This window comes from Barbus barbus (assembly GCF_936440315.1).
Source record: "Barbus barbus genome assembly, chromosome: 50".
NCBI classification, from domain to species: Eukaryota; Metazoa; Chordata; class Actinopteri; order Cypriniformes; family Cyprinidae; genus Barbus; species Barbus barbus.
Genome location: NC_136728.1, coordinates 16,635,889 through 16,663,168, shown reverse-complemented (window position 1 = coordinate 16,663,168; position 27,280 = coordinate 16,635,889). Strand labels below are relative to the sequence as shown.

At 37.7% G+C, this 27,280-nt stretch overlaps 1 protein-coding gene across 1 annotated transcript in view; it reads right to left on the bottom strand.

Annotated features, from left to right (window-relative positions):
• Positions 1 to 2,309: 2,309 nt before the first annotated feature.
• Positions 2,310 to 27,280, bottom strand: part of LOC306867951 (furin-1-like) — a 104,682-nt gene continuing 79,711 nt past the window's right edge. The window contains exons 7-16 of the mRNA XM_079413907.1: positions 26,350 to 26,438; positions 24,629 to 24,801; positions 17,666 to 17,878; positions 13,314 to 13,414; positions 7,765 to 7,868; positions 7,545 to 7,662; positions 7,158 to 7,337; positions 6,527 to 6,651; positions 5,898 to 6,026; positions 2,310 to 3,405 (exon numbers count right to left, since the gene is read on the bottom strand). Coding sequence (XP_079270033.1) covers positions 2,753 to 3,405; positions 5,898 to 6,026; positions 6,527 to 6,651; positions 7,158 to 7,337; positions 7,545 to 7,662; positions 7,765 to 7,868; positions 13,314 to 13,414; positions 17,666 to 17,878; positions 24,629 to 24,801; positions 26,350 to 26,438 — 1,885 coding nt within the window. The 3' untranslated portion in view covers positions 2,310 to 2,752. The remainder of the gene's footprint in view (positions 3,406 to 5,897; positions 6,027 to 6,526; positions 6,652 to 7,157; positions 7,338 to 7,544; positions 7,663 to 7,764; positions 7,869 to 13,313; positions 13,415 to 17,665; positions 17,879 to 24,628; positions 24,802 to 26,349; positions 26,439 to 27,280) is intronic.

Here is a 27,280-nt window from a genome sequence, read left to right as displayed (position 1 = left end):
CTCTTAGAAGAGCAGCGAAGATGAGGAATAACATGACACTGCTTTTGCCAGTAGCTGGACCATCCATATTTCTGTCTCATTGCTCAATTAGTATGTATGTAGCAGCCTCAGTCTCACTTATAATGCCAAGTAGGCAAAAGCTTCCAGCGCTGAATATGAGATCCCGTTCCTCCCAGCTGAACTAATTATGGGAAAGCATTTTAAATGTGCCATTTCCATAAACTAGTTCTCTCCTCCCTCTTCTGGGAGCTGGAATGCAAAACAGTCCGTGTAAGTTTTCCTCTGCCGTCATGGAAACATGGAAAGTTTAGGCCGTCCTATGAAGTGCGCATGAAATATTGATGATCGCCCACTGCACGCTTCATGTAGCGAAGTGCATAATGCGTGCGTTATTAATTAAAATCAATGGTGCGTTTCTCTATGTGAATTATGGCAAATTGGCATCAATAAAAAAACCCAAGCATTTCAACAGATATTCAAGTACTTTTAAATATCATTAAATAAACACGAATGCAACAGATGTTTGTAATTAATTTAATGACTGCAGTATTGACAGCAGACACAAAACTTTTAAATGCTTTAATGCAATGCTGAAAGATGTGTTATAATGAATCATGCTTGTGTTTTTCCAAATGCTAAAATAGCTCAGAATGGCATAACGAGACCGCATTTTAAGGCATCATAGACATGTTTCGGTGATCCAAAAGATTGCTAGCAACATCATGCTGCCTTCTAAGATACATCACTCTAAGCCAGCGTTCAGCATGTATAAGCTAATCCCAAAATGCATTGCGACAAGCTTAGCGGAAACATTGATCCATGGCAGATTGATTCTGTAGTGGTTTAAGCACAAAGTGATGACACCTTTGGTAATACAGAAGATATACTGACATTTCATTAAACTCCAGTAAGTATGGATGATAAAACAATTATTTTATTATAACAATTATAAAACAATTAATTATACTGAACTATTTATTTAGTATGGATAAATTAAATGTAATAACTAGTTCAGTATGGTATAATAAGCAGTTTAATGTAACGAGATTGAACTGTTTTGGGTTGGTAAGATTTTTGAAATAAGTTTTTGAATATAATGCTGTGAAATAACTGATGGCAAAGCTAAAAGAACAGTATTTGTTTGAAATAGAAATCGGTGATAACATTATAAATGTCTTTATCACTTTTGATCATTTGAATGCATCCTTGCTGAATAAAATATAAATACAAAACATTTAAATGTATGTTGAATTTTTCTAAGTATGGAAAATAAATAGTTAATATAAAATAAACCCAATTTTTGTGAGTATTGCATCATTAGCTTAGGTGCATGCTATAGTCAATCTATTTGAATTATGAGTTGAGCTGCCTTTGTGGCTGCCTATGAAGGGATCTCCGAATCTGTTATTTATGAGCTCCTCTTTCGATTAACATGCTGCCTTAGAAAGTAGCTACCTATGTAGGCAGAATACTAGCTTTTTGGAACAGTTGAGCTGTATGGTTTATAGTGCCATTGTATCTTTGCACCACTCAAATGTCACATGATTATAAAAAAACCCGAGCTCCACAAATAGCAGTTGAATTCATGTCTCAGGGCTGACTCTGACCTTTTGGGAAATATATATGACACATTTCCTCTTGAGGCTCCTTTGTGTTAGCACTGACAAGTTTTGAAGTCAAACTCCGATGTGAAAATCAATAAAATAACCTCTGGGACTAAGTTTTCTTTTTGTTCAAACACTACTATTGAAAACCCATAATGGAAATTCACTGAGCCATTTGTTAAGGTACATGCTAATTAGCTCAGAGACAGAGGAGACAAAACGAACCTAAATGATCTAAAAAAGTAAAGTCAAAAGTTATGACATAAAAAAATAATAAATTTGAGGTTTATCAAGGTATTTCTGATCGAGAGCTCCTCAAATCAACCTAAAATGGTACTGTACCTTGCTTGACGGACAGATAAGATCTCTGCACATCGAGCTGAGTTTCAGTTCAGCATTTCGATCGTTTGTTTGTCTGTGATTCCCACTGTTCTGAATCCGTGCCGGAGGCTCTTAGCAGGCAGAGGTTTGCGTGTTATCTAATTCCATGCTGTTGTGGTTCACTTTGCTGATGCTGTTGCTACATCACTGTTGCAACAGAAATTATGCACAGTTAAATCATCCCTGATCGAATCAGTGGAAACGTCCTCAAGCTGCTTTTGACTAGCAAAGAAAGCAGAACTCAGACTTTACTGTCAGGGTGTAAGGACCTATCGCACAAATGATGAGTGATATAACGGCAAGTTAGAGAAGTGCAAGAAGTTTTGTGCATAAAACAGTCTGAACTTTTAATAAAAGTTGACTGGAACAAATTACAGCCCTTTTGTTGTTACAAAGTCACACAAAGTTACTCAAAGCCTTCACGCGCTCAGCTGGCGCTCAAACACACACACACACACACACACTGATGGTATTGATCCTGTTTAGTGGTTCAAATCTCAGGGCATTAGAGCCAGACCACTAAGACAAATAAAAGTGAAAATAAAGGGAATCATTCAGCGCAGCGGTGATGTCCTGGGTTTAATCGCATTCGGGTCAAACTCGTCAAACCGCAACTGCACTATTATAGCTCATATATGGCATTCTCTCTCTCTCACACACACACACATACAAACACTGCAGTAGATCTATAAGTCTGAGTAGTGCAGACTAGTTCTGTATCCCAGTACAAGGAAGACAGATGTAAAAAAAAAAACCTAAGTGGGGTGCTAAAGAGCACTCTGAGTCCGTATAAAAGCAGTCTTTTCGCTGTGATACTCCAGCTCTTCGCTGTCTGACTCAGAGTTCATCCCTCCCGCCGCATCCTCGTCCCCCCACACAGTGGGGATGCCCCGGTACGACACTTTCCCCCGGCCGAGTCCGAACCCGAAGCCCACTCGTATCCCCCCTCCGCCCGTGTCCATCACCGTCAGTTTCTTCCTCCGGCAGAACGGGGCACTGGCTGCTCCGGAGTGCAGCTGAAGCAGCACAAAAACCGCTGCGAAAGTGGCCAAGATGAAGGCACAGCTGAGCACTGCCACCAGCGCCGGCAATCTCGAGGATAGGCCGGGCTCGTGCAAGGATTTATCCGAGTTCGGATCCACCTCCTGCTGGAGCACGGGAATGCTGGGTGATTTTCGCTGGTTCTGGTGCAAACAAGAAGTGACCACTAAGTGACTCTGGGAGGGACAGGAAAGACATTCGTTCTCCCCGGACCCGAAGCACGTCAGGCAGGACAGGTGGCAGGGCAGGCACGCCTGTACGGTAGAGTGCTCCACCCAGTTGTCCAACGACAAGTTGAGCACCTGCAACCCAGAGCTGAAGCCGGGAGGGCAGGACTTCACGCAGCCTTGCAAGAAAAGCGAGAAACCTGTGCTGCATTCTGGAAAACAGAGATTGGAAGAACACTTAATTGCAGATGTTACGAATCTTTAAAGACCATGAAATGGCATTTGAAACACATTCAACGTTCATAATGTGACAATTTTGAGAGAAACAGATGGAGCTAGGATATTGGTTAATATTAGTTTTCCCAGCTCATGCAGCATTGAGGTTTGTCAGCAGAAGAGAAATGTTGTTCAAAGGTTGTCGAGATGAAAGTGAATATGGAAATAAACATTTTTGGCAACACTTTACATTTTTTACATTAATTAATGAAATAGGTAATAAACTTTTTTGTTTATTTCTAATTTAGGCCATGCCAACTACCGCAGCTATATTTATACCAGTAGACAAGGGGACATTTAAAAAAAAAAAATTAATAGATTAATGTGTGTGTGTGTATATTAGTGCTGTCAAAATTAGTGCATTCATTTTTCCAATTTAACAGTTAAAAATATTTAACACAGTTAACGCAGGGGCGGAGCTAGGGTTGGCCACTCCACTCATAACTGCTGCTTCTATCTCTTTTTCTTGACAAGATTTCCGTTTATTTATATGCAGAAAGTCTTTACGAGCACATCAAACAGGAGAATTTTCAGTCGCGCACTCCACTTTGCGTCAGCAACAGGCGCTAATCAAACGAGCACAGAAACGGTACAGATGACGAGGAGCTTCAGTAGCCATTACACTGTGCTCGTAGTGCATGCTCTTCAATTGTACGCACAAATACGGCAGTGTGTACTGCCTGTATGATTTCATATTAAAGCGTGAATGAAACAACAATAAGGCCTGACACGTTCAGCACCGGCAGCTCTTAAAGTAATAGCAGCCAAATAACCCACTGTTGTGATTTCTGTTAATCAAAGAACAAAAGAAAAAAGAGGAAATCAATAACTTTAAGGATTCATCTATATTTAAAGTAGAATTTAGTGTTTGATAAATTTATTCAATTTCTGTATATTTCCTTCATGCTTAAGGGCACAGGTACATATGACATTTATTAATATGGGTTTATGTGAAGTAAATTCTCTTGAATTTTTTAAAGTCTAATAAATGTTCAAATCAACTGCTCTCAATTACGCTGTAATGATGAATAGCTATAGTCAATGCTTAAATATTAGGAAAAAAGAACAGTTTCCTAAACATCAGTCGTATTGGTATCAGTGATACTCGCCTTCAGTCATAAAAAAGATGCAATTAAACAAATATTAAAAAATACTGTCTTGTTTCTACATTAATTTCAAGATTAAATGTGAAATTATTGCAATATAAAAGTATATTTTAACTTTAAAGTTGTGGGATTAATCGTGAATTATTTCAGAAAAAAAATGTGTGATTAATTAGTTAATTTTTTTTAATCGATGCACAGCACTAATGTATATATACACTATATTGCCAAAAGTATTGGGTCACCTCCTATACAGAACATGTTTGACTACTTTAGTAATTTCTATGAGTACAAAGAGATAAAAGAGTCTGCTAAAGGACTAAATAAATAAAAAAAAAAAAAAAAAATATATATATATATATATACACACACACACTCACACATGTGGTAATGTATGAAAAATGTAGTGTAAAAGTATATTGTGTTGACCCTACTGTAAAATGTGAGCACATTTGTTTTCTAAAGAATAACATGCAAATAGCAGGTATTAGCATAACATGTCTGCTAAACTGCTGTCATGGTGAAATTTTAGGGTAGTTAAACTGTCAACATCTTTATAACTAGGTACCCTGTCAAAAACAAAGGAGCACACATTTGAAGGTATTTATTCTGCACCCTTAGTAGTGCAAGAAAACACATTAAGTATGTGCTACAGTCTGCACACTTTCAATACATGAGCAAAGCATTCACGTTTATATTTGCATAATTGCCTGGAGAATGTTTCTGGAATAAGACCAGGTAAATTTATTATAGGCAACAAGGTCATTTCATGTTGTGCTCTCATTTTTGGTCCAAATGGGACAAATTATTCACGTAGTAAAAGTCAGTTCTACCTAGAGTAACAGTGCAAGAACACCTTATGAAAAATGAGTGAAATAACTTTTTAGCAAAGTTTGTCCTTGACTGCAGGCACAATATGGGGCCATGATGGAGAAATCCATCATTAAGTCTCTACAGCAACTTTGAATAAAAAACTTAAGCATTTCATTAACAAATTAAGGTTTGTTTACTGCCCTCTGAAGGTTGGGAAGGTATGACCTCACATCAAGAAGAGGCTGAGGATTTAAAAACTTTTCCATTTCTTTAATAATGCACAGTTTATATAATTTAAACCTCTCTGGCATGACTCTCAAGTGTTTTGCAATATTTATACTCATAAGAATATATTAATATTCATAAGCACAACGGCAGTCATACTGAGACATATGAAAATTTCTATATGACAGAGAGGGAATTACTGAGTGTATAAATATTTCCTCCTGGTCATGAATCTCACCAGGTTGTGTGTGTTTTTTCTATGCCCTTTGGTCCATGGTGTGTCTTACCGATGCAGATCTGCTGCGTGTCAAAGGTTTTGCAGCTGTTGTTTGTGGGCCGGGTGTAATCAGAAATGGACGGATCTGTGGAACTGGAGCCGGTGCCGTATAAGATGAGGGTGAACTGAGAAAGAACGCCTGTGGAAATGACACTGAACTTTAAAGATGCTTTGATCATCAACAAAAACACAAATGGCATTCACACAGCATAAAAAATTCTTTTCTTAATCAGTATTTTTCATCTTGTTTTGCAGTAACAGTATCTAAACATCCTTAAAACAAGATAAATACACTTGAGAAGCAATTTGTGGAAGATATTTAGACTTGTTTTCAGAGAATATATCTTAAATTGAGTTTGCTTTTTCTAATCCCACTGGCAAATTGTTTATTTTCTTGTTTCAAGCATAAATCAAACAAAATTGAGAGAGATTTATACTCAAAACAAGAAAAAAAGAACTATTTGCCAGTGGGGTAAGAAAAATTAACTTGACTCAAGACTTATTCTCTGAAATGTCTTTTATCTTCTTCCCAGCCATTTTCCTTTTTTTAAGTAAATGTATCTTGTTTTAAAGGATGCTTAGATGTTTGTACAGAAAAACTGGACAAAACACTGATTAAGAAAAAGCTGATTGTAGTACCATAATCATTTAGTCCAGCCACATTCTCAATCTCCAGCGTCCATTCTCCCCGAGGGTCCTCGTCCCAGGAGTGAGTGGTCATGAATGCCCAGTCGTTGAACCCTTCGGCTGAGTTATCCTGAGGCCTGAACACAAGAGAAAGAGATCTCTATACATGTGTGTCTATCTGAGAAGCTTAAACAAGATTGAATATGCCGATAAGATGAATTGAGTTTGTATTTACAATCCAAATAATTATGTTTCATAAAGATAATGGGGTGAATTGTTTGTATGTGGCCAGACAAGTGCGCAAATGTGGTTTCTTGGGCATCAGATGTATTTTCGGTACATGCTGGCGTGCATTAAATTGATAAAAAGTGACAGTAAAGACAATTATAAAGTAACAAAAGATTTCCGTCAAGTAAAAACAGTTTTTTTTTTTTCTAGTCAAAGAATCCAGTTAATATACAGTTATGTTAAACTCTAAAGATATTCCACAATATTAGTTTTATTGTATTTTGGACAAAAAATACAGCCTTAGTAAGCATAAGAGACTTCCTTCAAAAGCATTAAAAATCTTACCAACCTCCAACTTTTGAATTGTAGTGTATGCAAAAGTATTTTTGCTAATGTTGTGTTTGAGTGTGTTTACCGTGGAGCCAGCAGCGTGGAGCGAGTTCCCAGTGGACTGATGAGGTGAACAGCCAGGTTTCCTCTGTGGTTATAGGTGAGGGTGAGTCTGGCCTGCACATGCTCCAGAGAGCTCACAAAATCCGACTGCCCAGAGCAGGCCTCTACACTTCTGCTGAAGATCAGGTGGTTTCTTAGGTCCCTACAACACAGAAGAATCTGAAATTACACTCCAGTCTGACAAGCGACTATATGATGAAGCGTAATTTTGCTGTTAATTTCATGTGTTTAGATTGCCTGTCCTTAAATGGTGACCTCTGGGTCCGCAGGTAGCAGGCATTAGCTGGCATTACCTATCTGGTGTATTAATGTACTGCCTGTGCTGCATGAGGTGTTTGACCGTCCTTACCTGGGCTCGGTTAGCATATTAATTACACATTTGTGCTGCGGCCCCACGCTGCTCCAGTTCTGGGCCAAAGCGACCATGGCACTAGCATCCAGCAGACCGTAACCGTAAGAATGGCTCACTGCCACACAGAGAGAGACAGAGAGAAAAAGTAACAAGGTCAGACATGTCTACTGAATAAATAAACATAGCTCTCTGATTGGTTACGAGAACCATCATTTACCTAAACGTCCCACGCCATTGGTCCTCCAGTCGTTGGTTATTAGGTGGGCGGGACGTGAGGTTTGTACAACGAGATGCTGCATGTCTCTCCATGTCAGGTTCATGCTGGATGTCATACAGAAAAAAATTTAAAGTGATACAAGTATTACATTGCAGCAGGGCCACAGATTTATTTTCATATTCACATAGATAATTTGCACATAATTATCCTCTTGGATGTGACAGGATGTCTTTTTGAAAGACACATAATTAAAGCTTTTCTTTCACTCGAGTCACAGAAAATTGCAAATGGAAATATTCCGTCCTGGGGGCCATGCATCATTTTGTAATTACACAGCCGACGAAGCTTTTTTTTTTTCAAATGAAGACCCAAAATTGTATTCCCGAAAACGCAGCAATATCAGATTCAATTTATAACTGTATTTCCTTGGTTCACGACTCAAGCTTAGTTCTGTTGGTTGTTGTTCTACATGGCGGAAACAAGCAGCTTTGGGACTCGTGGCCCCCACGGGCAAGGTTGAAAAGCCGTGTTATTTCTCAACAGGGTATTTCAGGGTAAACCATGTCTGGAATTGGACATAAAGCACTGCCGAAAATACCTGTATGACAAGCCCTTTCCCCCAAATGAAATGGATTTAGCGTAAAGATACGCCGTAGAACAGTATGAAAAACATCCTACTCTGGCGTCCGTATATTTTTCAGGGTGATTTATGAAGAAGGGGATACAATAAGCTTTCAATATTTTTGACCTCACAATAAATGACTTAGCGGGTATATTCATAATGCCACATGCACGATTTATGAACCTAAAGCCAAGGCACAGATGTAGCGATTTACATTCAGTGATTAATAGATATAAGACTACTGAAATTCTCATGTTGTACATGGCAAGACTTGCACAGATATCGGACACATATCCTTTTATATAGATGAGGTTCCAGTGCTGGAAAACATGCCAGAGCCTTTAAAAAGGCTGGACTCAAACCAGGAATCTATTCATGGACAGGGGGTGGAATAATGTCCTCACCACTTAAAGATTTCATAACAACAACAGTATGGCTATACTTATGCAAAACAGCACTAGAACACTCCTATTATAATCAATAAATTACAATAGAAGCACTGAGACATACTTTCAGTTTGCGAACACCCCAATCCTGCTTTCTGTCTCTGCATAGCTATTTCAGACACTTACACTCCTTGTTATTAATATTACACACAGTATATATATATACATATATATATATATATATATATATTGAAATATGCAATGAATAAAATAATAAATTAAGTAAATATGTATATACAAAAATAAAATAAAATCAAATGTTCGAGTCAGTAAGATGTGTTTTTTGAAAGAAATTTGTATTTTTATGCAGCAAGGAAACATTAAATTGATCAATTTATTTATTTATATATATATATATATTTATATTAATATTAGGGGTGTAACGGTACACTAACATTTCGGTATAGGTCTTTTGGTTCAGTACACATATGTACCAAACAAATACAACGTAGATAAGATCCCTAAAGTTGCAAAGACTAAAGTCTCAAACCCAAAGAGATATTCTTTATTAAAAGTTAAGACTTGTCCACACCTTCCTAAAACGGCTCATTTAAACACCCCCCCACATGTCTATGTCACTGTGTGGGAAGATTTGCATAACACAGCCCAAATGTTTATGCAAAGAAAGAGGGTGTAATATTTACTCTCGCTGTAGTATTGTTGCTGCCGCCGGCACCATGTCCTGGAGACGCTGTGTTTCGTTGTGAAAGCAAAGTACTTTGTTTGGGCTTCCAAAAGAGGACACAACTAGAAATCAGTGGTTCAGTTGGATTTACAACACTGTTCCAGAACAGTTCAACCCAAATATTAGAGTGTGTGCAGTGCATTTTAAGGAGGACTATTTGCTGAACCTGGGAGAGTAGCTGTGCACAAAGGCTGTTTCTATAAAGTGGGGCAATTCCAACTTTGCAAGGACAGTCTGGCGATTCTGACTCACAGCCTGTTAGTATGTTTTCATATTTAAAGAATTTGCCACTGATGATTCAAACGCGAGTTTTGAGCTGTGTATAGTAGCACTTGTTGTTTGTCGTTTCTCCGATCACAAATGCAGACACGGTAATGTTTACATGGCACGATGCAACGCGTAAAAAGACAGTATAAGTCATTATAATCAGTAATTATGGCCCCACTGGATGCAGCAAATGCCTCATTTATAATGGGTTTTATTGTTTTTGTCTCGTCGCGCTGGGACACGGCATCAAAATACGGTAAGGGGTGTAACATTTCCGTCACACGCTTGAGGTATTCGGCCAATCACAACGCACTGGTTAACTGGCCAATCAGAGCATGCCTCGCTTCTCAGAACGATGAGCTTTGTAAAAGGCAGAGCATAGAGGAGCAACAATAATGTACAGTATGTGGAAAATAAAGTGTTTTTTGAACCCTAAACCACATAAACACATTGCATTACACTAAATACACAAAATAATGTTCTTTTTAGCAATGTCATATGACCCCTTTAACCACTGCATGAGCATAACATCAAAACTTCCAGTTTTATATGTTCTTACTTTTGATAAGAAGCAAAGTCTCATCTTTACAATTATGTATATAATTTATGTTATGTTATAATTTAGAAGTTCATTTAAAAACTGCATTATGTGCAATTTACACATTTGCATACAATCTTTTAAATTTGAGTGTTGATTATTATATATATATAAAAAAAATAGTAATTAAATTTAAGTTTGGGCTCTGTTGTAACCTTACAGTAATGTAAAAGGGCTCCCTATAGTTTAGAGCAGAATATTTTTATCCCTAGGAAAAATGTAATTATAATTCAATTTATTTAAATAAAGAGAAATTTGTTCAATTAAAAAAGAAAAGAAAAAGAAATTTCCTGTTTACATTCCCCCTCCTCCCCAAATATTGAAACCATACCGAACCGTGATGCCAAAACTGAGGTAGTTCATGGTGGTTCATGTTTGTGTACCGTTACACCCCTAATATATATATTAATTATATATATATATATATATATATATATATATATATATATATATATATATATATATATATATATATATAGGGCTGGGCAATATGGCCAAAAAAAATTATCAAAGTAATTTTTTTCATATCAGTCGATTTCGATAATTATCACGATAAATGTCAAATCTTTATTTCTTTCAAGTTTAAAGCCAGAATTTTGCTCAATTTGCCAATTTTCCGTAACAAAATAAATATCTAAATAGAAAAATGTATTTCTTAGTTTCTGTATGTTCTAATGAGTGATATTGTTTCAAATCAAGAAACAGGTTTGGGTTGTCTGATAATATTAATAATAATATTTTTTTTTTGTCTCTTAGAAAGGCACATTTGATAGTAGCTTGAGTTAGAATGCAGAGGTAAATTTTTGTTCCTTTTTAAAATCAGTAACATCTGTAAAAATGGTACCAACCTCAGTTTTATATGGTTAAATTTATTCTGACCAAGTTTTTTTTTTTTTTTTTTAATTAAACATATGATCTCCCATAGTAGCATGCATTTAAATCATGATAAACACAATTAAAACCACACATATAGCACCTCAATACTATGGTAAAAAATATATATGGTTTTTAGGTAGCCTATTTGTATGAAAAACAGTAGTCTAAAAACATCCTGTATAAATGCACACATGCTATCACAAATACATACACTATAATTATATACCATTACTCCTGTAATAAAATTCAATGTGAATATCCCACATTTCTGCCACAATACCATGGTGCAGTGAGTGTTACTACAGTAAATCCATGGTAAATGATGGTGATGTGTAGATTGAAAAGCCTTCTGACTGTCTCGTTGCACACAGTGTTTCTCCTGTTTGGCTATAAACTAGTTTAAATCACGGAGTAATTTGTGTTGATCGCTGAATTCAAGCGCTTCACACTGGATCTCACAGCACTGTTTAGTGCTCGCGTGACTGAGAAAACGCATCAGCTCTAGTGAGTTTGCGCCACACGGCAGTTTGAACTTTGATCCGAGCGGATAAACGGTCCGTGTGGCGAAATTCAAATGAGGTGCACTGTTTCGTTCCGATTTTGGCGCATAAACAGTGTATCGCACATTTATCAAACTCTTCATATCGTTTTTTCGAGGAAAATTATATTGTATATATATATATATATATATATATATATAAGGTCACACTTTATATTAAGTGTCCTTAACTACTATGTACTTGCATAAAAAAATAAGACAAAAAATAGTAACACTTTTGCTACTATTGAGGAGGGATACGGGTAAGGTTAGGGACAGGTTTGCTAGTATGGGTAGGTTTAAGGGTGGGTTAAGGTGTATGGGATAGGTCAACAGTGTAATTATAAATGTAATTACATATAGGTATTTAAAAATAGATTTTTAAAAATGTAAGTACCAAATTATTAATTTAAATATAAGTACACAGTAGTTAAGGCCACCTAATATAAAGTGGTACCATATATTAATATATTAGTGCTGTCAAACGATTAATCACATCCAAAATAAAAGTTTTTGTTTACATTATATATGTATGTGTACTGTGTATATTTATTATGTATATATAAATACACACACATACAGTATATATTTTGAAAATATTTACATGTTTATACTCTTGTATTTAATAGTATATATAAATATATTTAATATATAAACATAACATTTCTTAAAGCATGTGTTTGCATTTATATATAAATAATAAATATGCACAGTATACACACATTATGTAAACAAAAACTTTTATTATGGATGCTATTAATGGCGATTAATCGTTTGACAGCACTAATATATATATATATATATAATGAGGTAGTTCTGAGAGAGTTCCCTGTCCAAGCATCAGCTCCTGCAAAAGCACACGTTTCAGTGGAAAGGGGGTATAACTGTCTTTCTTTCTGAACCCAGACGTTCAAAAGTCACCTGAGTGACATCACAAATACTTCCAACCGATGAAAAGAGTTGTGACAGAAAGAGAACAGAGATGGAGGTCCTTATAAAAAATGCCCCCAAAAACGTCCCCATCTCTTTCATTGTTGGGCCATGCACCAGCGGGGCTTACAACCCTGAACAGCAGGGGCCAAACTCACACATGCACAAACACTGTGTGTGAACCAGAAACCCCGTGACTCCGCCACACACAAAAAAGTCAAAGAAACCTGATACTTGTGTGAGACGTGATTTCCATGTCTTATTACAACCTCACTTGGTACAGAATAAAATACTCTACAGGAGCTTTTAATTGAGCATGATGACTTGATGTTGTATAAGGGCCTTGGGGTCAATCGGCCCCCGAACGAGGAGTGTTCACTGGCAGTCATGACACATCTCTCTCCATCCCATTTTTTTTTTTTAGATGAGCAATGTCAAGGCGATGTCAGAGTGTGTCGGAGGGCTGAAGATGATGAACGAGGGGTAATGAAGTCTAACCGATGAGGGGGAATGATGGACAGGAGTGTGTAGAGCGTGTGTGCGTATGTCTGTCCGTAGAGATAGGTGTCATTGTTGTCATCACTCACTTGGCCTCCAGAGCGAGAGCGATGATTCCCGCGGCCAGGGGAGCCGAGGCGGATGTGCCCGTGTGCGAGTCTGTACACTTCTTCCTGAGGTCCGTCGTCACCTGCACAGATGAAAAAAAAAAAAATGGAAGGGTCAGGTGTGTTAGTGGTCAGCCATCGGAAGGACATTGGTTGTAACTATATATAAGATGTGAGGGCGTCCGTCAGCCAGAGGCGCCTGTCAAATCGCCTGACAAGAATGTGAGTCCGAGAGGGAAGGAAAAACCTCATTCACTGCAGCTTCTGTGATGAGATGTGTGACAGCTTGGGAGACTTAATAAGCTGGCACCCCACACATGAGGGTTTGGGGTTTTAATCACGCCATAGGAGACAAGGCGACATGCCTGCGTGATTGACAACGGTCAGGATGAGAGTACGACCAGCCCGAGGCTACAGAACCATCAGAGCGTACACAGGTGAGCGGCTGCCAGACACCCACACAAACTCTTTCTCTTTTGTTTTATTTGTCCCTGTCCCTTCAGTCTGATTTAAACATATACAGACACGTACATACTCAAAATCCCACCCCACCGCTGTCGGCAAGATTGCGTCCATTTTTAAATTGAATCTGTTATTGCCTTTGTCATCCTAATGGAACTGGGGGTCTCAGAAGAGGGAGAGGGGGAGCTATCGCAGTCGCACATACTGGTACAGACTTCACATCAAGCAAACAAACACTTTAAAGCTGTCCGAAACATCTTGGATGAGCTTCAATGAGCTGGCAGAGATAGATTTGCCTGGAGAGTAGGAATGAGCGTATCAGAGATTCACAGTTCGCATAACTACCCACAGCACAAGAAATCATATTTTTCCCTTCAACGTGAGTGTGAATTTGATACAACCAAATACAACTGGTCAAAAAGTTATCAGTTTGAATATCCAGCTAGCTAGATATTCTGCTAGCTATATAAAATAGGGAACATCAAGGACATTGCGATGATAATAGTTAATTAGATCACTGAAACAATGACTGGATCATTCCAATTCCAGTGGACAACTCATTCATGAATAATGAATCCGATTTTTCAATCAGTGACCCAACTGGATCATTCCAGTTCCAGTGAACAAATCATTCATGAATCATGAATCAATGATTCAGATCTTTGAATAAATGACCCAACTAAATCATTCCAATTTTAGTGAGCAAATTGCTCATGAATCATAAATCAATGAATGAGATCTTTGAATCAATGACTGAACTGTCATTCCAATTCCCGAGAACAAAATTGTTCATGAATCATTAAAACATCAGGAGATCTGAGGCAGACGTCAACAGTTTTAGTGAATTTGACTTACACAACTCATTTCATATGATTTCAGATAGTCTTAAATATTACTTAAGCTGTATAGCCTCCTTTTATGGTGCTTCACAGCCCCAGTCCTCATTCACTTTAATTATACAGAAAAGAGTGACTAGGAAATTCTTTACAATGACATGAGTGTGTGTAAATGACAGATTTTTTTAAAAACGACTTCTTCTGAATTCTGTTAGAAACGCAGCCACAGTTCAAACTAATAGCCCAGATGCTCATCAAGATGATCCAAAGTAATGACTTTTAGAACTTGTGAAGGGCATCTTCTTTTTATAGCCATCTTTTGGCCTAATTAGCTTGCCCTAATTAAAAAGCCTGCTCAGGCAGACTCAAATACAGCTTATGCAGATAAATGAAGGTATGTATCTGAAAACGAGGGGAAAACTTGCAAATAAGATCCAAAGAATCTGCAATGCAGAATGTTTGGTATTCCAAAATTGCTGCCTCTGTGCCTTTTGCTGTCTTTCACTTGGTCTAATTTCTATGCTCCTTCTCTCTTTGCTTTTTCAAACACCTTTTTCTCATTTCCACTATCGGAGGAAATGCCGGGGCAGAGAAGCAGATGTGTACGGCATGCAGCAGCAGCACCTGTGATTGGGAAGTTTTCAGACGCTGCTCTAAAGTGTTTTTTTTTGCCTCCTTAGGGCATGACGTTCAGAGAGCTCTTTTTCATATAGCCCACAGGAAATCACAGCGGCAGATGTAGAAATCATTTCACCGCCTGACACTTCATCTTCACAGCACGCTGAATGGGGCGGCACTCTATCACTCACTTTTCCCACGTACAGTCGTGATGTGGCCATTTAAACCATGCAGAAAATTTGGCACACAAGGGCTGTTTGCTCTGACGTTTATAGTTGTGCTTACAACTGAGAATGGCAGTGCTTGTGTGAGGGCATGATGATCTGTCTGTGTGCTGTTAACGTGCAAATGTTGCAGTGCTGAAACATGAATTCATTCTATTTCCGGAGCCTTTAATTAGACATGGTTGTAGCAAAGTGTGTGTATGTGTTTCTGGTAATAAACACATCTGAAGGCTTTTGTAAGCATTTGCATAGATAACTGAAAATGGCTGCACTGCAAAAAATATTTTTCTACTTTTACTGCATAAGGAATGAACTGTTTTCAGAGAATACTTTGTGTATATCTTTAGTTTTATATATATATACACACTGTGACGTGCTCCTGGGTCCGTTCTGCTTTAGCCGGCTGTGGGGCGGGACTTTGGGGGTAATTATCATTGGAAACACCTGAATAGAAGTTTCAAGTTTCGAGTTTTTTGGACCTCTGTCCAGCCGCTCTCTGTGACCCTCTTTGGTTTTTCGTTATGTTGGGTTGTTCTGTTGTGATTATTTATTGGCTTTATGCATTAGTTTAGTTTGGGATTTATGTTCTACAGGCCTGTTGGTTATGTTGGATTGTGATTATTAACTTGCGTTAATTTATTTTTATTTTTATTATGATTTGTAATCTTTATTTAGGTAAATACACATTGGTTGATTCATATTGCGTTCTCATTGCCTCCCTTATTTGTCGCGGCTTTGAGCCGGCCGTGACAAATTTGGGGGCTCGTCCGGCCGTGGTAATTAAGAACACCGGTTTCTTCTTTGTCATTATCTCTGACTTTGTGAGCGAGTGCTCCGCATGTGCTGTTTGGGAGGCTTCGAGCAGCGATTGTTTGGGAAATAAAGTAGATATTTAACTGGAAACGCTGAGTGTGGTAAGTTACACGAAAATGAATACTGATTGAGTGTGTAGAATAATAATATAGATATTTGTCAGTGTTTCTTTTTATGGAGATTTTGTTCGTTTGGTAATTTGAAGCAGAAGGTAATTAGCAGAAAAGTAAATCATAACCTCCAATATTGAAGAGTTTATTCGTAATCCGTCGGAAGATCTATTAAATGAATATTCGAAAGATCAATTGTTAGCGCTCGCGAATCATTATGATGTGGGTCTTTCTGTTGCGGATAAACGATTAAAAGAGAGTTTGAAATCAATTTTGCAATCTGCTTTGGTCGAACAAAATGTACTTCAAGCTGAGCAGATAGTGTCGACTGTTCAGGCTAGTAGAACATTTTTGTCTTATGAGCAGCAGAAGGATTTACTTTTGATAGAAACGAAATCTAAGGAAAAAATCAAACAGAAAAAATAAAAAATAAATTAACGCAAGTTAATAATCACAATCCAACATAACCAACAGGCCTGTAGAACATAAATTCCAAACTAAACTAATGCATGAAGCCAACAAATAATCACAACAGAACAACCCAACATAACAAAAAAGCAAAGAGGGTCACAGAGAGCGGCTCTTTTGAAACTTCTATTCAGGTGTTTCCAATGATAATTACCCCCAAAGTCCCGCCCCACAGCCGGCTAAAGCAGAATGGACCCAGGAGCACGTCACAACACACACACTCAAACTACTGTTCAAAAATGTGGGGTCGGTTAGAATTTATAATGTTAGTCTCTTATGCTCAACAAGGCTGCATTTATTTGATCAAAAGTACAGTAAAAACTGTGATATTGTAAAATATGATTACAATTTAAAATAACTACTTTCTATTTCAATAGGTAATTTGTTCCTGTGAAGGCAAAACTGAATTTTAGCAGCCATTACTGCAGTCTTCACATGATCCTTACTGAAAAAAAGTAAAAATTTCTTTCAAGTTAATACTCATTTAATATATTATATATAAATATGACTATATTACATTAAACTGAAACATTTAGCAAAGTTTATGCTTCACACATACACAAAAGATATTTAAAAAGTAATATTTATACATTTTTAATTATAAATATTATAATATTTATAAATATAAACATTTAATTAAGGATATTTTGGTAACAAAAATAAAAGATTTTATGTGTGAAGATGCAGTGTGTTCCTTTATAAAAATACTTACAAAACTGCCTCTGCATGAGATTATTACATAACTCTAACATATGTGACTATGCTAAATATGTATGGAGGTCTGTTTGCACATATGAACGTACAATCTGTTTCTCGTTGAGGTTTCCGCTGCTATAGGTGGTGGCGAGGGTGGAGGAACAGGCCTCACTGTACCACGGTACATTGCCATACTGTGTGGTGCTGCTGATGGAGAGCGTGTAGATACTGTTGGTGTATCCGTCACAGTTGCAGCTGTCCCGCTCTCGTCCTCCGTTACCCGATGCCCAAACGAAGATAGAGCCCAGGCCACCTCGACCCTAGAACAGATGCATAAACCTGGTCAATCACTCCTTCCAAAGTACTTTTCACTACCATTCAAAGGATTTTTAATGTTTTTGAAAGAAGTCCTTCTTTCAAAAAAACAAAATTCATATATAATGAAAAAAACTGGCACCAAATATTTGAACGATAGTGTCAACAAAGATAGACACCAGTCTAAAACTATTTATATTCTCATCCAACAGTCTGTTTACATAATTGGCAAGCGCTAATTAAAATCACCGGTTACACTCTGATTGGCCGGCCTTTTGAGACTTGACGCAAAGGTTTATCCCTCCTGGAAACAAACTGTTGTTTAAGTTGCTGGGCTGATACAAACGCTCTGAGGTAGAACTAATCACAGGATTTGTGAGGTCTGTGGCATCAAAACCTAAAAAATAAAATACAAGTGGGCGATTTTTGGCCCGAATAAACTGCTGATAGTCTTTATGCAAATCAAACGCCTGGCTATGCGAGACAAATGTATTTATGAATCAAACATCTGTGTAGTGTCCATTAATGTCTGTGCGCACAGGCCTCATCTCTATTACAATAGCCCACAAAAATCCAATTGAACGAGCCAATTATGGCTGTCATGATTAATTTAAAACCAATACTGTGACCTCTGAAATCTGCTGTATTTAATGCTTAAGTAATACTGGCTGGACAGCTGACAAAGTGCCACTTTTCGTTTCTCATATATTAGTCTCCTCTCTCGCTGCAGTCAAGCAAGTCGGCAGAATTTGATTAAAGGTTCTGTTCTATCTTCTGCTGTCCATATGGGTAATATTCTCAGCTGACTGACTCAGGATTATTGGGGCCATAAACGGTTTGTTTGTTTGTTTGAGATGCCGCTATCTGGTTCAAAAATATTTAGAGGCACAATTCTAGGAATGATAAAATTGTGAAAAAAAACGTGTGTTGCACCACTGAGGCAGATGTTTGTGCGATGCATAAATTGAGTAAATTGCTTCAGACCAAGGCTGCATCTCATTGCTAGTATTACTTGATCTTAGTGCTACTATAGACCATGACACACTCATAGATCGATTACAAAACTATACTGGTATTCAAGGGCAGGCTTTAAGATGGTTTAGATCCTACCTGTCCGATCGCTACCACTTTGTTCATTTAAATGGGGAGTTTAATCTCAATTATCACCAGTAAAGTATGGAGTACCTCAAGGATCTGTCCTAGGTCCTCTGCTATTTTCAATATACATGTTGCCTCTTGGTAATATTATTAGAAAATACGGGATTAGTTTTCATTGTTATGCTGATGATACTCATCAGCAAGACCAGATGAAAATTCTAAACTATCTAAGCTAATAGATTGTGTAAAAAATGTGTAAAAGATTGGATGACCAATAATTTCCTCCTATTAAATTCAGGTAAGACAGAGATATTACTTATTGGACCAAAAAACAGTACACAGAATCTCTTGGATTACAATTTGCAACTAGACGGATACGTCCTCTAAAGTCAAAAATCTGGGTGTTATATTAGACCGCAACTTGTTCTTTGAAAATCATATTTCCCATGTTACAAAAACAGCATTCTTCCATCTTAGAAACATTGCCAAGCTTCGAAACATGCTACCTGTTTCTGATGCAGAAAAGCTAGTTCATGCATTCATGACCTCTAGACTGGACTATTGTAATGCACTGCTAGGTGGTTGTCCTGCATCTTCAATAAACAAGCTACAGATAGTTCAAAATGCAGCGGCTAGAGTTCTTACCAGGTCAAGAAAATATGCTACCTATTCAGTTCCGTATCATTTACAAAATATTATTACTTGCCTATAAGGCCCTAAATGGTTTAGCTCCTGCGTACCTAACTTGTCTTCTACCACGCTACAATCCAACCCGCTCCCTAAGGTCGCAAAACTCTGGACTTTTGGTAGTACCTAGGATAGCAAAGTCCACTAAAGGAGGTAGAGCTTTTTCACATTTGGCACCCAAACTCTGGAATAGCCTTCCTGATAACGTTTGGGGTTCAGACACACTCTCTCTGTTTAAATCTAGATTAAAGACACATCTCTTTAGCCAAGCATTCACATAATGCATTTTATAATCTTGTACTGCAGTTATATCTGATCAAATGTACATAATTATTATTCTTTAGCTTGGGTTGAACAAATCATTTTTGCTTAGATGGAACAGCAGCTACGCTAATTATGTCTCTATTTGTTCTCTGTTTCTGCCACGGGATTAAGCTTCAGTCTGGATCCAACCCTTAAATGTTCAGTCTGGATCCAACCCTTAACCATTTTTTGAGCTTCGAAGCTTCGATAGTAATCAACACCGAATATTCGAAGCTTCGGAGGGAGGGGCTGAACATATTCTTCTCTCTAATAAAGTCAGGAATCTCTGTGTGTCTGTCTGTTTGCATTTTTATTGTGTTGAGAACTGTTCATCCAATGACTTCACACTGGCAGGTGTGTTGCTGCGGACCCAAGGGAGTGCAGTGTTGCATTTTAGTGCAATATGGACACGCGACACGTTCATAATTAATAAACTTTTAATAAACTACAGAACAGCGCGAGCCGGAAGCGGCGCTCTTCACGCAGGCAGGGTTTATATGCTCAGAGAACAGACACTGCACTAGTGATACAAAACACACACAGGTCTGTTAATACTTTTAATAAGGTAGCCCAGTGCTTAATTTTAAATCCCACCAAAATTAACAGCAGTCAAACTCATTCTGCACGGCTGTATCAAAGTGCCATTATTCACACAGACGAGACAAAAGATTAAATCTCTTTGTAAGGCTCCGACAAAAGCGTGTCTGTGATTACCAAGAACACGTTTGGGATGAAACAGAAGCAGCACTCGTGGCGGGCAGCCGTCTAAAAAGGTCAGATTATTTGCCTGTCAAACATTACGCTCTTTTCTCTGCGTGTGAGGCGAAAGCAGGTGGTTTTAATTCCATTAAAGATATTTTACTAAGTTATTCCGACGATAGCGAAAGCTTCCTAAATGGCTGTTAGAATGTCTTACACTCAGGGGAGAAGAGGGGTGAATTTTGTTGAATTTTCAACAAATATTCAATATTAATGTGACACTCTGTCTGAGGAGAAGAAAAGTTGTGAGCATATGGTTTAAAATACTTGATAGCACAAGGTTTATAAAAGAAAGTAGAGTTAAAAGACATGAACAAACAAGATGTGTATGGACAAGACTAGACTTTCACAATTGTGTTTTTTCACTTGTTTTATCATTCCTTCGGGCAAAAATCACAAGTCTGATTGCTTAGAAATGTAACAGCACTCCGTAATAGCCTCTTCTCAGTAAGCCACGCGATTTGAAGCTTCACTCATGTCTGTAGCACAAATGGTGCGTGATGACTTAAAGGAACACTCCACTTTTTTTGGAAATAGACTCATTTTACAACTCCAACTCCATTTTACAACAAACTGCTAAACCTTTGCGGTTAAAGGAACACTTTTCTTGGAAATAGGCTCATTTTACAACTCCCCTAGAGTTAAACAGTTGAGTTTTACCGTTTTCAAATCCACTCAGCTGATCTCCGGGTCTGGCGGTAGCACTTTTAGCTTAGTTTAGCATAGATCATTGAATTGGATTAGACCATTAGCATTTGGTCATCAAAAATGAACTTTGCTGCCGTACCATGGGTGCAGCAGGCGCAGTGATATTACGCAGCTCCTGATAGTAGACCCCAGCTATATCATAACTAGTTACCTAGCTGGGGACTATTTTCAGGTGCTGCGTAATATCACCGCGTCAGTCTTAATACACGATGCAACTACAGGAGAGTCAAGCTTTAAATAGGAAAAATATCGAAACTCTTTGGTCATTTTTGAGCGAGATGGTCTAATCCGATTCAATGATCTATGCTAAGCTACACGAAAAGTGCTACCGCAGATCCGGAGATCGGCTGAATGGATTCAAAAACGGTAAAACTCAACTGTTTAACTCTAGGGGAGTTGTAAAATGAGCCTATTTCCAAGAAAAGTGTCCCTTTAACCGCAAAAGTTTAGCAGTTTGTTTATATCCATAACCATACATACACTACCACTCAAACAATTGGGGTCTGCAGGATTGTTTTTTTTAAATAAATATTTATTTTATTCAGCAAAGACAAATTGAATGGATCAAAACTGACAGTAAAGACATTTGTAATTTATTAAGATTTCTATTTGAACGGTTTTCAAAACTGTTAACAATAAGAAATGTTTCTTGAGCACTAAATCAGTATATCAGAATAATTTCTGAAGGATCATGTGACCCTGAAGACTGGAGTAATAATGCTGAAAATTCAGCTTCACATCACAAGAATAAATGACATTTGAAAACATATTAAAATTATTTATTTATTTTCTATACATATAAATAATAATAAAAAAATTATATTATATTAATTATATATATATTAGGGCTGGTCCGAATACCATTTTTTGAGCTTCGAAGCTTCGGAGGGAGGGGCTGAACATATTCTTCTCTCTAATAAAGTCAGGAATCTCTGTGTGTCTGTCTGTTTGCATTTTTATTGTGTTGAGAACTGTTCATCCAATGACTTCACACTGGCAGGTGTGTTGCTGCGGACCCAAGGGAGTGCAGTGTTGCATTTTAGTGCAATATGGACACGCGACACGTTCATAATTAATAAACTTTTAATAAACTACAGAACAGCGCGAGCCGGAAGCGGCGCTCTTCACGCAGGCAGGGTTTATATGCTCAGAGAACAGACACTGCACTAGTGATACAAAACACACACAGGTCTGTTAATACTTTTAATAAGGTAGCCCAGTGCTTAATTTGTAAATTGAGAGGTCCCGGAATAAAGCGGGTAATGGATCCAGCATGTGATTAGAGGAGGGAGAGGACCAATCTTTAGTGATTGAATGCATGCAGTTTGCTTTTATAGGGTTTGTACGGTCATGAAAAACCTGGAAAAGCTATGAATTTTAAAAACAGCAATTTCTAGGCCTGGAAAAGTTTTGTAAAATCATGGAATTTTATTTCACAAATCTCTGTATAATAGAGTTATATTTAATCAGGTCCTGAATTTGTGTGTATATCGCATAGTTTTACTCATTCCCGCAGCTTTCGAGTTTATAATGAGGGAAATTTCTGCAAACATTTATTGAATATAGTATGTAGGTTAGATGAGTAAATAAATCCACACAAATTATCAGATTAAATCAGTCATTTGAAAACAGCGTGAGTGATTCAGCTGGACCGCGTCTTCTCTCTTTCACTCTCTCAAAGCGGCTTCATATCAGCGATCTCGTCTGCACTACAAGAGCTACTGCACGCTGATCCAAGACTTTCACTCGCATCTCGGGACAGATGACAGAAAGAAAATGCATGCATCGCATTCGGTTTAGTGATAGCAGAGGGTCCGTTCGAACGGTCTGTTGCTGGTGCAGATGTTCAGCCAGGCGGACAAGTTGAGAACCGTTTCGCAGGGGATGCCAGGTGTTCGAGAAAAAAAAAAAGAAAAAAAAAAAGATATTCGAATCTCAAAATTGAAAATCGAATGCCAGCCCACCAAACGAATATTCGAATAACCGAATATTCTGGTCCAGCCCTAATTTCCATAAAAAATAAATGCAGCATTGATGAGATTAAGGCAAGGCAAGGCAATTATTATTTAAATAGCACATTTCATACACAATGGTAACTCAAAGTGCTTTACATAAAAGGAAGTAAAATACTCAGAGACTTAAGAGAGAATAAGAGACTTTCAAAAATATATATAAAAAAAAATCCTACCAATCCCAAACTTTTTAACAGTAGTGTATAAGCAAAATGATTAGTAATATTTGCCTTAGAAAACACCACAAAAGGTAGAAAAATGGAAAAAGACACCGTTAAAAAAAAGGGAACAGCACAGCCTCATTTTTGAATCACGGAAAAAAACAAACTGATTTTCATATTCATAGTGCGATGAGTGTATGCTGAAACTCTATCAAGGTATAGACTCACAAGGGATAAGGGTATGTGTGCCACACAAGAAAGAATTAACATATCAAAAAAGAAAGCAGAAAACAAATGCTCATCTCCTTCAAAAATCACAGTAATCTATCTAAATATAGTATTCTCTGTAATCCTGTGTTTGTCAAACCGCACACATCCTTCTCAGTTCTCTCTCTGTAAATGCGGGCGATGACATCTTCTACATCTCACCCTGTCCAGCCTGCTTCCTCTAGCAGAGGTGCTGATGGGAGATGACGGGAGCTGTGACACATTTAGGGGATCTAAAATCTGCTCGCATGACCTGACATGAGCATTCGTGCTGACATTGACTTGAGGAGACACTGTGACTGGAAGTCATTCATTTTCAATGAAGGTTTCTGTGACATGGGTGATTTGTAGGCGTGTCTAGTGATTTGACACAAAGTTGAGAAAAGTTTCGATTTATGCAAATGAGCATGAATGCTACGAGTCTCCCATGAGATACTCAAAATGACTTGTTTCTGCACATTTGCACGGATATAAAAAATAAATTGATTTCAGATATTGTAAGCATTTGTGATGTATTATGCACTTCTGCATTTGATATAAGAACACATTTTAGTAGGAAGGAAACTTTTTTTTTATCAAAATATAATGAAATCTTAACATTACTGGCGATACATCTCATTTGTAATCAGATTTTCAGAAGCTATGGTCAGTTATGCAACCCACCTATAATGCTAGAATGTCCAGCGGCAGGAACGCCTACTAGCAATCAACTGCGACCTAGAGAACTCCAGTGGTAAAATCTCTTCCAGTCTATACTGACCTCAGTAACCCCCTGCAGGAAAGCCTCTTTGGCCAGTTTGGCAGGGCCATCTACAGTCTTCCCATCATCCTCTGGGCCCCAGCTGGCGCTGTAAATGTGGATGTGCTGGGAGTTCAAGCTCAGAGACTGAGCCTCCACAACATCTGTTACCTCTCCGTCCAACATCCGCACACCTGCATGCAGAACAGTGGCGGATAGAAAGAGCGTTAATGAAGATACCAGAGAGGCAGGATAAATTGGCTTTGTGAAAATGTACTGTCTGTAAATGTGATGGACATTCGGAAGAGAGAGTTTCCAGCACAAATTCTTCTATTGGCACTAAAGGTGAAAACGATGCATGAAGAAAAAAGCACAGCCATCCAGAACCTATTTGATTTTAAACATAAAACCATATGGAGAAGGATTTAGACCAATGAGTGTTTTTATTATGCTTAAAGACAAATTATGTGCAAAGTCATCAGTCAACACCATTGCTGACAAACTTGTAACCAATCCTGTCAAATTTTCATATCATTAACATATCACGGGAGCATGGTTTGTGTAACTTGTTGATGACTTGTAGCTTGAGCTGGTGTGATTGAGTGGAGACGGAGACTCATTTGCATATTCACTGGTTCTGTGCATACTAAATGAATTTAGGGTGTTGTTACAAGCATTTTAAGTTTAAATTACTTTCCCACCTAAAATTAAATGTGTCATTTTAATTATCAAAGATTTAATGGATAAAATTAGTGACTGTAGAAAGACTTAATGGCAAGGACCCCTAAATATAATGAACCACTGACCCCCTTTCTAAAATAAAATAAAATAAAATATAAAATAAAAATGACATACAAAAAATATGAAAATGGGATGAGAAATATAAATATAGATATATAAACAAATAAAATATAAATATATAAATAATTAAAAATAATAACTAAAATATGATATTACATAAACTAAATAAAGTTTTAAAATTAATTATACTTTTTATATGATCGAATATGTTAAAATTAAATCTGGAAATATTTCCTTTTGATTAAGTTAACGTTTTTTTTCTCACAATGCAAATTTTATTTTCAAAAGTCTGACTTCTTTGGTCTGAGAGTAATTGCTTGTCGCAGTGTTATGTCATGTCTGGCTAGAACATGGTGTAAGATTGGGAGAAAGAATCTAATTAATTAGAATGATTCTGTTGCTGTTTGTTTGATTAATAATAATCCTAGCAACAGGATTCAGACACTTCATGTACCCCCCCCACGACCCAGCGGCCAATTAGATCAGCAACATCTGCTGTCTTTAGAGAGACACACACACACACAGGGACAGATTTATCCTCTTATTACAAAGATACATACACAGAAATCACATGCAGACTCAGGCAATGCCCTCTGCCTTAATCACCTTCATCAAGATGGAGAAATATTTTCCTACAAAGACTATTAAAATAAGAGATGTGGAATTCGTGTGTGCCTGCAGCGATGTCTGGCCCTGAACACACTCAATGTGACCGAAATAGCCAAGATATTTCTGAGATATTCACCTTAATGGATGTGTTTTATAATTGAAAGATAAAGCGTTTGAGATTAGTCCAAAGCAGCATGACGACATCAGCCATTAAATGCACAAAGGGCAGGAAATAAGAGAATGCTTGAATAGTTTTAATGCACGACCTATTTGATTGATCCTATTACCATATGCTAATTTCTAACCGCCTATCAATCGGATTCTGCACTCACCTCCGATTTTGGCATTGTAGGCCACACCCACTCCACAGACGCCATTGTTTGCTGCTGCCGCCACCTCCCCGGCACAACGTGTCCCGTGTCTAGAGAGACAAAGAGAGAGTTGCCCAATTTACATCCAGTTCACATTCAGTCCAACTCGCTTCAAATTCAGTCCATGTTTTTACAGACAAATTCTCAGGGTGCTGTTATCATAACAGAGCTCTCGACACACACAAATACAGATACATTATCTTTATCCTTTAATTAAATTCTAATTAGTCTTTACAGGCGACAAGGATAAATAAATAAATAGCTTATTATAGTTGTCACTGATGGATCCTACAGTACAGCACTCTGTGGCATGATGGGGATGAACTTCACTGTCTAAAGAAATCGCAGCTGGCTCTGGGTTTTGTATGTGCACTGCTAGAGCTATTCTCTCCATTCATCTGTGTCCTATTGGAGCTCATTGTTTCCCTGAGACAAAGCGGAGAACGGGACGATAGGGACCCAAGAAAAAGACTGGAGAGCCCATGAGACTGCAGATGTGTTGAGGCGGCGGCCTTGCTTCACCAGAGCCTTCATTACATCTGCCGTTTTACACAAAATCATACACAAAAAGATTATTAGGCACACATGAACATGACACGACACAACAGGAAAAACGACACTAATGAATATGCTTCATGCTCATGGTCTCTAAGCACTCGTGCTCAGGACACAACAAAAACGGAGACTAGCACAACGAGAGGAATGATAATAGCTAATCCACACCCCTGCAGTATCATGACAGCATTGCAACTATTATTTTGTAGTTGTAATTAATTCAGCAGCCACGATGCTTTGTCTTCTAATGCAAAATCTTTAAGAAATGTAAACAATTTAATATTGAGTAAAGTACATTTTTGACACCACATTGCCAGTTATTTCATATTATTGCTCC